At 44.6% G+C, this 13,244-nt stretch overlaps 1 protein-coding gene across 1 annotated transcript in view; it reads right to left on the bottom strand.

Moving 5' to 3' along the window:
• The window catches only part of TAF4B (TATA-box binding protein associated factor 4b), a 127,470-nt gene extending 115,297 nt beyond the window's left edge, over positions 1-12,173 (bottom strand). The window contains exon 1 of the mRNA XM_032799054.2: positions 11,447-12,173. Within this exon, the coding sequence (XP_032654945.1) occupies positions 11,447-11,870 (424 nt within the window). The 5' untranslated portion in view covers positions 11,871-12,173. The remainder of the gene's footprint in view (positions 1-11,446) is intronic.
• Between the last annotated feature and the right edge of the window lie 1,071 nt (positions 12,174-13,244).

The following is a 13,244-nucleotide window of genomic DNA, read 5'->3' as shown; positions in this document are numbered from 1 at the left end:
TTTTAATCTTTTAATCATTCATGACTTCTCCAAACTCTTCAGTTTATCAATATTCTTCTTGAATTGTGGACATCAGTACTGGACACAGTATTCCAATTGCACCAGTGCTAACATACTATTACTACTCAAGATTCCCTGGTTTATGCCTTCAAGGATTACAATAGCCCTTTCGGACAGTGTCTCAGTGCAAGCTCATGCTCAGCTGATTCTCTACCATGACCCCCAATTTTTTTTCCCCAGAGTCACTGACTCCCAAGATAGAGAAACACCGCCCCCTCCCCCCCACATCCTGCAAGTATGACCTACATTCTTTGTTCTTAGGTGTATACATGTGCATTAACTGTATTAAAACATATGTATTGTTTGCCTGCACTTAGCTGCTCAAGGGATCCAGACTGCACTATATCAGTGACCTCTTCATTTTTTACCACTCCACCAATATTTGGGCCATCTCCAAGCTTTACCAGTGATTTTATATTTTCTTCCAGGTTCACTGGTAAAAAAAGTTAAACAGTGTAGGGTGCAGAACCAGTCCCTGTGGGATCCCACAGGAAAACCTGTTCAATAACAATTCCCTGTGCTGTCAGTTTTCAGACCACTTAAATGTGCACCATGTTAATTTTAGATCGTTTGTTTTTAAATCAAAATGTCATGCAGTACCAAGTCAAACACCTTACAGAAGTCCAAGCATATTACATCAACAATATTACCTTAGTCAGCCAAACTAGTAAACAAAAAAGATCAAGTAGTCTGACAGGATCTATTTTTCCATAACCCCATACTCATTGGCATTAACAATATTACCCCCTTAATTCTTGAACAATGAGTCCTGTATCAGCTGCTCCATTATTTTTTCCTGGATCTATGTCAGACTGACAGACCTATGACAGCTTGGGTGGTTCCATTTACCCTCTTTAAATACTAGCACAAAATCAGCTTTCTTCCAGTCTCTTGGAACTTCCTCAACCTACAAAGACTTACTGAAAATCAACATTAGTAGTAGTAGCAGCAGCAGCAAGCTCCTCAGAAAACTCTTTAAAACTCTTGGATGCAGGTTATCCAGACCTGCTGTTTTAAAATGTCTAACTTTAGTAGTTGCTGTTTAACATCCAGCAGCAGGCAGTGATTCAACAGGACAGCAAAACTGAAAACCAGTGTAAAGAAGTCAGCAAGCATAAGCTGAATGAGCCAATGCAACCTTTGCTACTTCCTCTGATTGCTCCCTCTATTCAAAAAGAGCATATGGAGTTGAAATTTTTTCTTCCTATATTAGATCTGAAATTTGCCCACCAGTTAGATGTAAAGAGGGCTTTTCAGATGACCTTTTCACATCTTCAAAGGATACACCAGAGACTAGTTCCTTGAGATCCTCATGGGAAAGATCATGTCATAATCAAGTCCATAAGAAATCATCAGGCATAAGTTCTTTGCATTTCTGGATCTACCTTGGAATAGTCAGGCCAAGTGACATGCAGTTGACTTTAAACATTGGCATCCTTTTCATGTTGTTGATTATGACTATTCTGCTGGAAAATAACAGCTTTAAAAATCAAAAATGGCTTCAGCAAAATGAAGAGGTAAAACACAAAGTAAAAAAACATTTGAACAGGATGATCATGTCACCGATCATTTTTCCATCCAAATCAGAAGTTTTGCCAGAGTCACAGTAAGAACCTAAATATGTCTATTAACTTACTAGTCTATGCATTTTAGCATGCTATGAGTTTCTATCAAGGGGTATATCGCATATTCAGATGCTCAGTGTTCTTTTGTCACTTAAAGAATTATTAAATTAAAGTGATATTGCAGCACTTTCAACAATTCAACCGGGGGTTATCCATTGATGGGGTTTTATCTATGTTTGCTTTCAAGGGCTTTGTGAGGAGCATCTTATTCATCCTATTCTCACTATAATGAGACAAATTAATACTCTCCCAATTAAGTCATTTATATTTCCTTCTAGTCTCACACACGCAAACAACCTGTGATGAATCTGCTAAGCAGGAAAAAAAAGTAGAATAGCTATAGTATGACACACTTGTTCTACCTAGCAGCAATACTGCTCCTTCACCTGAATTCATGTGCACAGACCTGAGTGATTAGCAACATATAAAATAGGAGCCTTTGGAGCAGAGCTTATTTCAAAGTCAAGAGATTTAAAAAGATGGATAGAGCAGGCTCACTGTCCTCCTCCTCTGTAATATAAAACACAGCAATTAAAAACAGAACTTCCTTTCACCTCAAAGTACTTTTAAAATACAATCCAGCATGCTCAGTACTGTACAGAAGACAAATCTGAGGACAATCCCATGTCCTAGAAGAGTTTACAATCAGGAGATAATGAACAGGACAGATTGGGAGATCCAGAAGCATGTGCTGGCATGTGTTGATTTCATGTTCCTGACTTTATTTCCCCACATGATGAATGCCTAGAACTAAAGCCAAACTTTGGAAGAGGCAAGCCAGAACAGAACAAGTTCTGCTGCCACCCTATAGCTCTTTGGGGATGATCATATCAATTCCTTCCATCTCAAAAGGTGCTTATGTGCTGTACACATCACACACTTCTGGCCACATGCCTGCCACTTTGCCTCCCCAGCCTTTCTGCTGATTTTGAGCAGTCAGATACAAGGGCAATTAGAGGGGCACAGCAGGAGGCTATTTGAATCAAGGAGTCTTTGAAGGAACATTTTGACAACAATTCCCAGTAACATGCCTGTATGTGATGAATTTGGCCAGGCAATGTTTACTTGCCACCATGAATTACTCCTGTAGTCCTTGCTTCTTGAGCGTTAATTGCAAGGAGCAAATATTCCTACCTAGAGTCACTGTGTTTCAATGGTAGCATTGAGCGATGTAGGTATGTCACAAATAAAGACTCGTTATTTCAAAGACTCAAGTTTAATAACTGGATAAAATACAAACTTTTGGACAAACAAGAAACATAAAAGTGAGGAAGAGTCTTGCAGTTATGGCTCTCAACTGGGTGTAATTCCAGTTTTCATTGGAAAACCAGTCCCCAGGTGTGGAGTGCACAGCTTATAGTGAGGAATCAGGACCATGCAACAATTGTGGTGGGGAAGTTTGGGGAGGGCATGGACCGTGTTCTGTTGTGGCTGGAAGAAGAGTCAGGTATGGATTTGCTCTAATTGCAGGCTAATGAGGGACTTCAACATCTCTGGCTGGTCCGCCAGGATCTTTGTCATCCACTTCTGCCCATGTCCTTTAGCAGCTATCCAGCCTCAGTCTTTCATTTACTGTCTCCCTCCATGCTCATTTCACTATGTGCTGCATCTATTCACTGCAGCACTTCAAGAAACATATCCTCTTTACTCCTCCTGGGTCACTGCCTTATCTGATGGAGATGCATTGCTGGTGTGGAGGAGTGTTCAAGGGCACATCTGCAGAAGGCAAAGAAACAATCAAAAGAGACGGTATTGTGAGTGCCCTCACAGCCGTGACTCAAAAGTTACACACACCTCTTTCTCACGGTCCTGTGGCAAGCACACAGGTCACTGAGAGTCCCATTTATGGTGAGTTCACAGCTGGGGTGGGAAAAGGCAAGAAGGGACAAAGGCTGGTTTGCAAAGGGGGCTATTATAAGTGGCTATAGAGCCTATTCTGAATACTGGTACCCTCTCTCTTTTCCATAGGCCAGGAATCAAACCAGATCTCACTCCACAGGGTAACCCAGGGTGCAAGGGAGCATCTCCTGCATGCACATGGCTTCAGACCAGCTCTGTATGCTGATTGCCTGTGTGCTGCTTTGGTCCCTGCAGAGATAATTGCTGGGTAGTACAGCAAAGTTTCTTACAGTGGCGGAGAGAAACAAGGCAGCTCTCCCAAGGAACCTTTGGCAGAGAATGGCAGAATTCCTAGAGGACAGTTTCCTAGAGATCACTATGGAGGATTCCAGAGACATCCCCGTGTACAACATACTTTTTGCCGTGGCCCCACTGCGCAGACAGGCAGGCTTTAATAATTTCTGTCCCTTATCCCTCCTCTACCATACACCTAACCCTAACCCGAGGGGAGGGATAGCTCAGTGGTTTGAGTACTGGCCTGCTAAACTCAGGGTTATGAGCTCTGTCCTTGAGGGAGCACTTAGGGATCTCGGGCAAAATCAGTACTTGGTCCTGCTAGTGAAGGCAGGGGGCTGGACTCAATGACCTTCCAGTTCCATGAGATAGGTAGATCTCCATATATTGGGGGGAGGGATAGCTCAGTGGTTTGAGCATTGGCCTGCTAAACCCAGGGTTGTGAGTTCAATCACTGAGGGGGCCATTTGGGGATTGGTCCTGCTTTGAGCAGGGAGTTGGACTAGATGATCTCTTGAGGTCCCTTCCAACCCTAATAATCTATGATGAAGTACATGAGAGCTCAATCTCCTCTCCCCTTGCAGTATCAAAGCAAAACAAGCACTTACCAAAGCTTCTCTCTCCTGCATCCTGCAAGCCAGAGTTGGAGTGCTGGGACCAACTAGACCCCTCCGGAATGGAAAAGAGGTCCTGACTCACCATGCACCTGGACAACTTTGCCTTGTGCTCCACATTGTCCTCCAGTTTCACCTCCTTGTCCACCAGTTCCTCATCGGGATTGAGTCAACCGGCCGCTGCTTCCAGTCCCCTCAAAAAGTATCCACAGGTCTCTTGGTGCAGGTGGGGTCACCACCATGGGTAGCATGCCGCTCCTTATAGAAGTGGCATGCTTTCAGTGCTGCTCCAGAGCAACAGCTGGCCTCCCTTACCTTCTGGTACATCTGCCTCAGCTCCCTGATTTTATCATGACACTGCTGCATGTGCCTTTCATGCAATCAGCCCCATAGTACTGAAATTTCCACAGCTGGTGCAACGTTCCGATCACACAGCCTCTTCTCCCCACATACTCAGCAGATCAGACAGCTCCGGTGTGTGCCACATGGAAGCAAGTCTGCTGTGTGAAGGTCAGCTGGGAAGATGCTGTGTGAACTGTGTACCAGGAGCAACCAGGAATTGGAATTTCAAAAATTCCCGGGCTTCTAAACAGGGGAAGGCGCATACCTGTGTATCTTCAGGGCAGCAGAGTTCTAACTGCTGACCAGAAGAGTCATGATGGGCACTGTGGGACACCTCCTGGAGGCCACTTAGGGTGACATAAGTAAGTGAGGAGCCAGAGTGACACTGCATCGCTCTATGCTACACATCAAGGTGGTTTTATGATGTCGGCATAGCAGGGGAGTTACATTGGGAAGAGCATTTCAGTGTGTACACCTTCACTGTTTTGTCGATGAAAGCTGACTGGAACAGTTTTCTGAACAGTTATCCACAATCAGCTTGAACAGACCTCAAGTGGCAGTGAACTTGCCAGAAGCAAGTAAAATAGTTCTTTGTAGAGGACCCAGATGAAAAGAGAAAGTGACTAAATTCCCATCATCTTAGTCACTTGCTTTCTGCAGCAAGTAGAAAAACATGTTATGCACTGTAGGGCCCTGCCTACACTAGGGTTGGTTTTCAAAGCTTATCTATCCACTGTTGCTAACACACCTGTTCAGGTCCATTGGCGTTAGCAATTTTGGCAACCCTAGTGTAAACTGGCTGCTGCTACTGTTTTAAGCATCATCTAACCCTGCTCATAGGACACATACTTGACATAAAACAGTAACTGGCAGCCCTCGCATACTGGCAGCGCTCGCATACAACATTGCTAACACCAGTAGAGCTAGACCAGATTTAGCAACAATTGTAAGCGTTTGAAAAGTATCCCTACTATAAGCATATTGAAGTAACAAAGGTGAATCCATCAGTATCTAGGCAAGTTTCACACTTCACTGCACCGCCCTTCCATAAGGGAAACAGATCTGTTTGGCTGCTGGCGACCCTTCAAAAATGGCCTTTAAAACATTCCCCAGATAAAGAGAGGAAGGATGAGACGAAATAGACAGACAACTGAAAAGATGAACAGTGACAGAAAGGGCAAAAAAGAATATAAGGAGATTCAAGAACAAGGATGGGGAGAAAAGGAAGATAGAGTACTGAAATTAGGATTGCTGCTGTTCCTTTTGGTCCACTAGACCCAGCAGAGCCAGGCAAGCTCCTATCCTGGTCCCTCAGGACTCCCACAGCCCAGCACAACTCTATCCTCCCATCTCTCTCACAAAGCAGCAGGCAGCCAGCAGGGGAGCTAATGAAAGGGCACCTGCTGCTAAAGAGTGCACCCAGTTCACACTGCAAGTGCTTTAAAACAAACAGTGTAAGCAGTGCTCCCTACCTCTCCCCATAGCAACAGGGCCAATTCAAACACTTCAAGAATCACAAGGAACATGCTTTTAATTCATAATTAAATGCATATTTTCTCAATAGTTGCTCTCAAGGGCCACAGATTGAACACCATTATTTTGAAGACTAATTGTATTCTCTTACCTACCATTTTTCATTTGCCTGTTAGATTGTATAGCTATTTATTTTCAAATATAAGCTTAAGTCAAGCATGTGTTTGAGGCATTCATATTAACACTTGCATAGTTGTAATGCTACAATTCAGCATCAGAACTTCCTGACTGAATTACTTTTTTTTTTTGCTGCTAATTATTAAGAATGAAATCCGTAAGACAGAATATGTAAATAGAATAAAGCCTTCTCAAGTGTAAGAGTCTCTTTTTACAGGATCAAAATAATCAAAGTGCATCACCCAGTGATGTCTACATTTGAATTTTAACTAAACTTTGTACACTGGTAGCACAGAAGGAAACTCCATGTATTTAAGAGAAAAGTTGCAACATTTTAAAATATTAAAACCTCTAAACTCCAGTCTGAAACCTAGCTCAGCTTCATCCTTTCCTATCCCAGGCTCAAACAGAAGATGCAATGTAATGCTGCATTTGTGACATCTGCGTAGTTCCATAGATACCATATTCAACACTATTTCCTAACTTAAGTAGGAAAGACTACTAATAGGGAAAAAAAAGTCTTGTATAAAACTACATCTTCAGTACAGATTATACACAAGTTATGAAAAAACACATGGAAAGTGAATAGATTTAAAGTCATGAAAGTTCCCAAACTATGATAATCTCTAGTGAGCATGCACTTCAGTTTTTTTCTTAAACTCATCTTCATGTCAAAAGTCAGTATGTAGTAAAAGGACCTTATTAGAAGCCAAAATGTAGATTTTATAGATGAATTCACAAAACCTAACAGTCACACTTCTGCAATGTTTCATTTCAGTGGAAAGCTGGACAGAATTTAGACATGTCCTTGATGTGCTCACAACCCAGACACCACATCACTGTGCTGGAGTCGGAGAACCAGAAAGTGAAACTGACTAATGAAAACAGGTTAGTTTTTTTAAACTTGATAGGGTTCCATAACAGGAATTTAGTGAAGTATTCTTTAATACAAAAGAATACATAAAGTGCATTTCAGGATATTGAATTTGTTTTCAAAATTGTGGATAACATGTAATAGGAATTACCATATTGGATCAGATCAGTGGCCCATCTAGTCCAGTATCCTATCTGACTATTAGTAACAAATGCTTTTAATATAGGAATTTTCTGGCAGTAGACAATTATGGAAATACAAATATTTTCATTACAACTGGGGTATGAACTTTCAGGGCATAAGTTAACCTCCAACAGAAGTATGATTCTCTCTCTTATAATGTTAAGAACTTCATCTAATCTAGATCAGTGTTCACCAGTTCTTGAATTCCACTAAACCCTTGCGGTCTCAATACATAGGGGCAGTGAATTCCAGTGAACAGATTTTTTTTAAAAAAGCTGTCCATGAATCAGACTCAAGGTAACGTGAGGATGGAAGGGACCATAAGCGGTCATCTAATCCAGCCTTGTGAGGAGGCAGGCAGAACAGCAAGTTTAACACTGATAAGAGGAATAACCCATTGTTTGCAATATTATGAGGAAGGGTGAGTGGAGCACCTGATCAATTTCTATATATCATATCGCCACTTCACCTGCCCCCTAAACTGCATGTTCCAATTCTTTCAATCTCTTTTCATGAAGACTTTCTACACCTCCAATAATTTTTGGTGTACGTCTCTGAATCCAGTCTATTTCTGCTTTCTGCTTTTTGGGAGAGGGTGACTAGAACCAAACAACATTTCAGGAATAAAATCTATCATTTGAAAATATCACCACCTGGCTGTTCACCACCTTTTTGCACACTGAACTTTAGATTAAAAGCTGATCGACCTAGGTCCTCTTCTCCCTCCACCACCAGTATTATCTAAGCACCTCACAAATGTTAATGGATGTATCTGCACAATACCTCTATGAGGTAGAGAACTAACCTTATTTTACAAGAAACTTTAGGCAGAGCAATTAAGTAAGTTCACTAAGATCATAGTAGTCCACCATAATAGCACTGAATTTCAGAAAAGGGAAAAATGAGGAAGCTAAACGGAAATTAAAAAGTAGTCACAAAAAAGTGAAACTGCATGGAAACTTTTTTAAAATCACCATACTAGAGTCTCAAATTAAATCTATAGCTCAAATTTAAAAATATAGTAAGAGGACCAAAAGAATTTTACTATGGCTATCCAACAAAGTAAAAGAAGTGGTTGGAAGCAAAGAGGCATCCTTAAAGAAGTGAAAGTAAAATCTTACCGAGGAAAACCAAGAGGAGCATAAACTCTGGCAAGTGTAAAAACAATTAGGCAGGCCAAAAAACAATTTGAAGAGCAAGCAAAGACTTAACTAGCAAAAAAAAATAGTGCATCAGAAGCAGGAAGCCTGCCAAACAATCAGTAGGGCCACTGGAAAATCGAGGTGCTGAAGGAGCACTCAAGGAAGATAAAATTGTTGCAGACGAGCTAATGAATTCTTCGCTGTAGAGAATGTGAGGGAGATTTCCCATATTTGAGCCATTCTTTTCGAGGGTGACAAATCTGAGGAACTGTTCCAGATTGAGGATTCAATAGATGTGTGAATACCATCTGAGGAACTGTCCCAAGTGTTCTGCAATTTCATATTTGAGTTTCTTCAGAACTACCTTTGCTCTGTAACTTATTTAAATCAGATTCTGTACCAGATAACTGGAGCACAGTTAACGTGACACCATTTTTTAGAAAAGGCTCCAGAGAGGATCCAGGTAATTAAAGGACAGCAAATCTAACTTCAGTACCAGGCATTTTGGTTTAAACTGTAGTAAGAATAGAATTAACAGACACAGAGATGAACACATCTGGGAAGAGTGAACATGGCTTTTGTTAAGGGAAATCACACCTCACCAATCTATTAGAATTTTTTGAGGGGAAACAACAAACATGGACAAGGGTGATCCAGTGGATATAGTGTACTTGGACTTTCTAAAAGCCTTTGACAAGGTCCTTCACCAAAGGCTCTTAATCAAAGTAAGCAGTCATGGGATAAGAAGGGAGGGTCCTCTCATGAATCAGCAACTAGTTAAAAGACAGGGTAGGAAACAAATGGTAGGAGGAAACGATCAGTTTTCAGAATGGAGAGGCAAAGAGTGATGTCCCTTGGGGATCTGTTCTGAGACCAGAGCTGTTCAACATATTTATACACAATCTGGAAAAAGGGGTAAACTGTGAGGCAGCAAAAGTTTGCAGACAATACAAAATTACTCAAGATAGTTAAGTCCAAAGCTGATCATGAAGCATTACAAAGGGACCTAACAAAACTGGGTGACTGAGCAACAAAATGGCAGATGAAATTCAATGTTGATAAATGCAAGGTAGTGCATATTGGAAAACAATCTCAACCATATATACAAAATGATGGGATCTAAATTAGCTGTTACCATTCAAAGAGACCTTGGAGTCATTGCCGATAGTTCTTTGAAAACATCTGTTCAATGCACAGAAGCAGTTAAAAATGCTAACAGAATGTTAGGAACCATTAGGAAAGTGATAGATAAAGCAAAGATAAAGCAAAAATAGCACAATGCCACTATATAAATCCATGGTACCCCCACACCTTGAATACTGGTCACACCATCTCAAAAAGATTAATAAGACTGACTTTTCAGTTTTGAAAAGAGATGACTAAAAATGGATATGATAGAGGTCTATAAAATCATTAACGGTGTGAAGAAAGTGAATAAAAAAGCATTATTTACCCCTACACAGCACAAGTTCCAGACGTCACCCAACGAAATGAATAGGCAGCTGTTAAAAAATGTAAAAAGGAAAGTACTTCTTCACACAGAGTCAACCTGTGTAACTCATTGCCAGGGGAAGTTATGAAGGACAAAACTGTAAAGGAGTTCAAAAAAGAATTAGATAAGTTCATGGAAGATAGGTCCATCAACGGCTATTAGCCAGGATGGTCAGGGATCCCATGCAACCCCATGTTCTGGGTGCCCTTAGCCTCTGATTGCCAGAAGCTGGAAGGAGACAACAGGGGATGGATCAGTCAATGATTGCCTGTTCTGTTCATTCTCTCTGAAGCACCTGCACTGATACAAGATGTATATCCGCGGACGTGGATAGTTGTGGATATCCATGGAGTTATAGGGCTCTAGCAACAAGACAGACCGGTAGGGCCATGGCCAGCGACCAGGCCAGGAACTGCAGCAGCCAGTCTGGAGAAACTCCTCCAGCATGGCTGTACCACCCCCAGCCCTACCCACTGCAGTGGGCACTAAGCTTACCAGCAACTGTCCCTTATCATGTTATTGTGTGCAAATGGCTCACATGCTCCCAGGTACGAGTCCCTTCCACGCAGCGGTGTGCATCTCCTGTCTGGAAGCACACAAGCCGCTTGCACACCATAGCTCAGTGGTTCTCAACCTATTTACCATTGTGGGCTGCATTCAATACTACCCGTACGGCCCTGAGGATGCCGTATGAGCCGCAGCTTTGTGCTTTTTGGGCTACAAGCAGCCCATGGGCCGCAGGTTGAGAACCACTAGCATGACCAGGCATAGCTGCCGGTGAACCTGGTGTCCACCCCAGTGGGTAGGGATGAGGGAAGTAGAGCCACACCAGAGGAGCTACCCAGGCTGGGCGCTGGCTCCTGCAAGTGGTGGCCTGACATGCTGCTGATGCTTTTGCTGCTCATTCCTGGCCCGGTCACTGACCAGGGCCCTGCTGGTCTTGCTCATTGTTGCTAGAGCCCTGCAACTCCAGAGATATTTGCTTTATGTCTGCAGATATAAATTTTGTATCCATACTGGGCTCTAACTGGCAGAAGACAGGATACTGGGCTAGAGGGACTACTGGTCTGAGCCAGTATGGCCATTCTTAAGTGAATACGTGAGAACATAAAAACAGATATAAAAAAGTTCCTGATTTTTCCTCCTACATGAGAGCTTTATAAAAGAATCTAGAACAGTACTTCAGGCTCAGAGTGGAGCACTTTGCATTATGACTGTAGTCAGCTTGCTAAACAAGTTTCACAGGGCACTGAACTCTCCTATCACAGCAGCAGTCCCTTAGCAGTGCAATGCCTTTCAGCGTGTGTAGAAGAGAAAAGCAGGCGACTCACCTGGTGGGATCTGGAAGTTTGCAGGCAGTTGTATTGTAGTGGTCTGGGGAGCTTTGGGAGCCACGGTCTGCGGAGCAGCCAACCTAGGCCCACTAGAGTTCTTGGGTGGCTGCTGGGCAGCGGTGACAGTGGCCACTTTAGCCACCAGAGTCCCCACGGGGGCAGTCACCACCCGTGACTGCTGGGTAACGGCAGGCACCAGGCTGATGGGAACCTTAGTCACTGCGTGGCTCAAGGCAACTGCTTGGGCCCCCGCGGGAGCGCCAGCGGCGGAGACAGAAGCAGGGGGCACCGTGCTCTGAGAGCAGAGGAGCGCAGGTGCCGGCTGAGCCCCACCGGCCCCGCTCGCTGCAGGAGCCGCCACTGCCTGCTCAGGGTGCCCGGCGGGCATCACCCTCACCGGGGCTGCCGCAGAGGTGCTCATGGAGGAGGAGAACGGGACCAAGGCGGGGAGGGCTGGAGTTTCCCGAGGCGTCCGCGTTATCCCACAGCATAGCAGCCGGGAAGGGGGAGGCTGGTGTGTCAGCAGCGCGGCGGGATCCGGGGCTCAAACACTGCCTCGGCGCGCCGGCTGCTCCGGGAGGCTCCCGCTGCCACACTGGCGAAAACACATGGTCATCCGTCCCCTGCCGGCTGCGCACACGTGGGGCGGGCTGGGCCTCCCCCCCAGCAGCGGCGGCCGGGTACAGGCAGCCGGCTCACGCTACTGCGCCGCCGCCCTGGGCTCCTGGTGCCCGGCACTTGGACCAGCCCCCGCGCGGCGGGCCCCAGCCATGTTTATAGAGACACGCGGAGCCCTCCGCGCACGCGCTCCAGGCGCGCGGGGCCGCAGCCGGGCTTTCCCCGGGCACTCTGCCTTCGGATTGGTGGCGCCGAGCGAGCCTATGGGGCGGAGCTTTGTGGCGTCATAGGGGCCGCGTTCCGAACAGCTGGGAGGTTGAGGAGGCAGGCGCGGGAGCACATATGTGGGGAAGCGACTGGTCGGGCTCTCAAGCGGGAGCCGCGAGGTTCAGGCCGAACGTTTCGGGTTCGCTTAGCATTTTTTCTTACAAATCCGCTCAAGCCAAAGAAGCGTGTCAGGCCGTTTTAAACATTACAATTTTTAGGGCGGGATCTAAAACTCCTCCTAGAGCACCTTCAGCCAATATCGTGTTCTGGCACGGATTCCGTGGGTGTCTTTGGGCAAGTCACATAGGAGGAAAAAAAGCCTGCAGGGCAGTGAGCGCCTCTCTGCCCCGGCTAAAATAAATAGGAATTGAGGGAGTTTGTAGATTACAGGCAGGGGCTTTTAAAGAGTGGGTTCTGTTCTGAAAAACAACCATATTAATAGCAGCAAAGAGTCCTGTGGCACCTTATAGACTAACAGGCATTGGAGCATGAGGTATTCACCCACGAAAGCTCATGCTCCAATACATCTGTTAGTCTATCAGGTGCCACAGGACTCTTCGCTGATTTTACAGATCCAGACTAACACTGGATACCCCTCTGATACTTGAAACCATATTAATACGCCTTTACCCCAATATAACAGTCTCCTCAGGAGCCAAAAAATCTTATCATATTATAAGTGAAACCACCTTATAGCGAACTTGCTTTGATCTGCTGGATTGCGCAGCCCCGACCCCCCAGAGAAGACAGTTACTCACCTTTGTAACTGTTGTTCTTCGAGATGTGTTGCTCATATCCATTCCAGTTAGGTATGTGCGCGCTGCATGCACGTTCGTCGGAAGATTTTTACCCTAGCAACACTCGGTGGGTCAGCTGGGCGCCCCCTGGAGTGGCACCGCTATGGCGCCGG

This window comes from Chelonoidis abingdonii, chromosome 2, assembly GCF_003597395.2.
Source record: "Chelonoidis abingdonii isolate Lonesome George chromosome 2, CheloAbing_2.0, whole genome shotgun sequence".
Classification (NCBI taxonomy): domain Eukaryota; kingdom Metazoa; phylum Chordata; order Testudines; family Testudinidae; genus Chelonoidis; species Chelonoidis abingdonii.
Note: the sequence above shows the minus strand (reverse complement) of the source record. Positions and strands in the feature narration are given on the sequence as shown.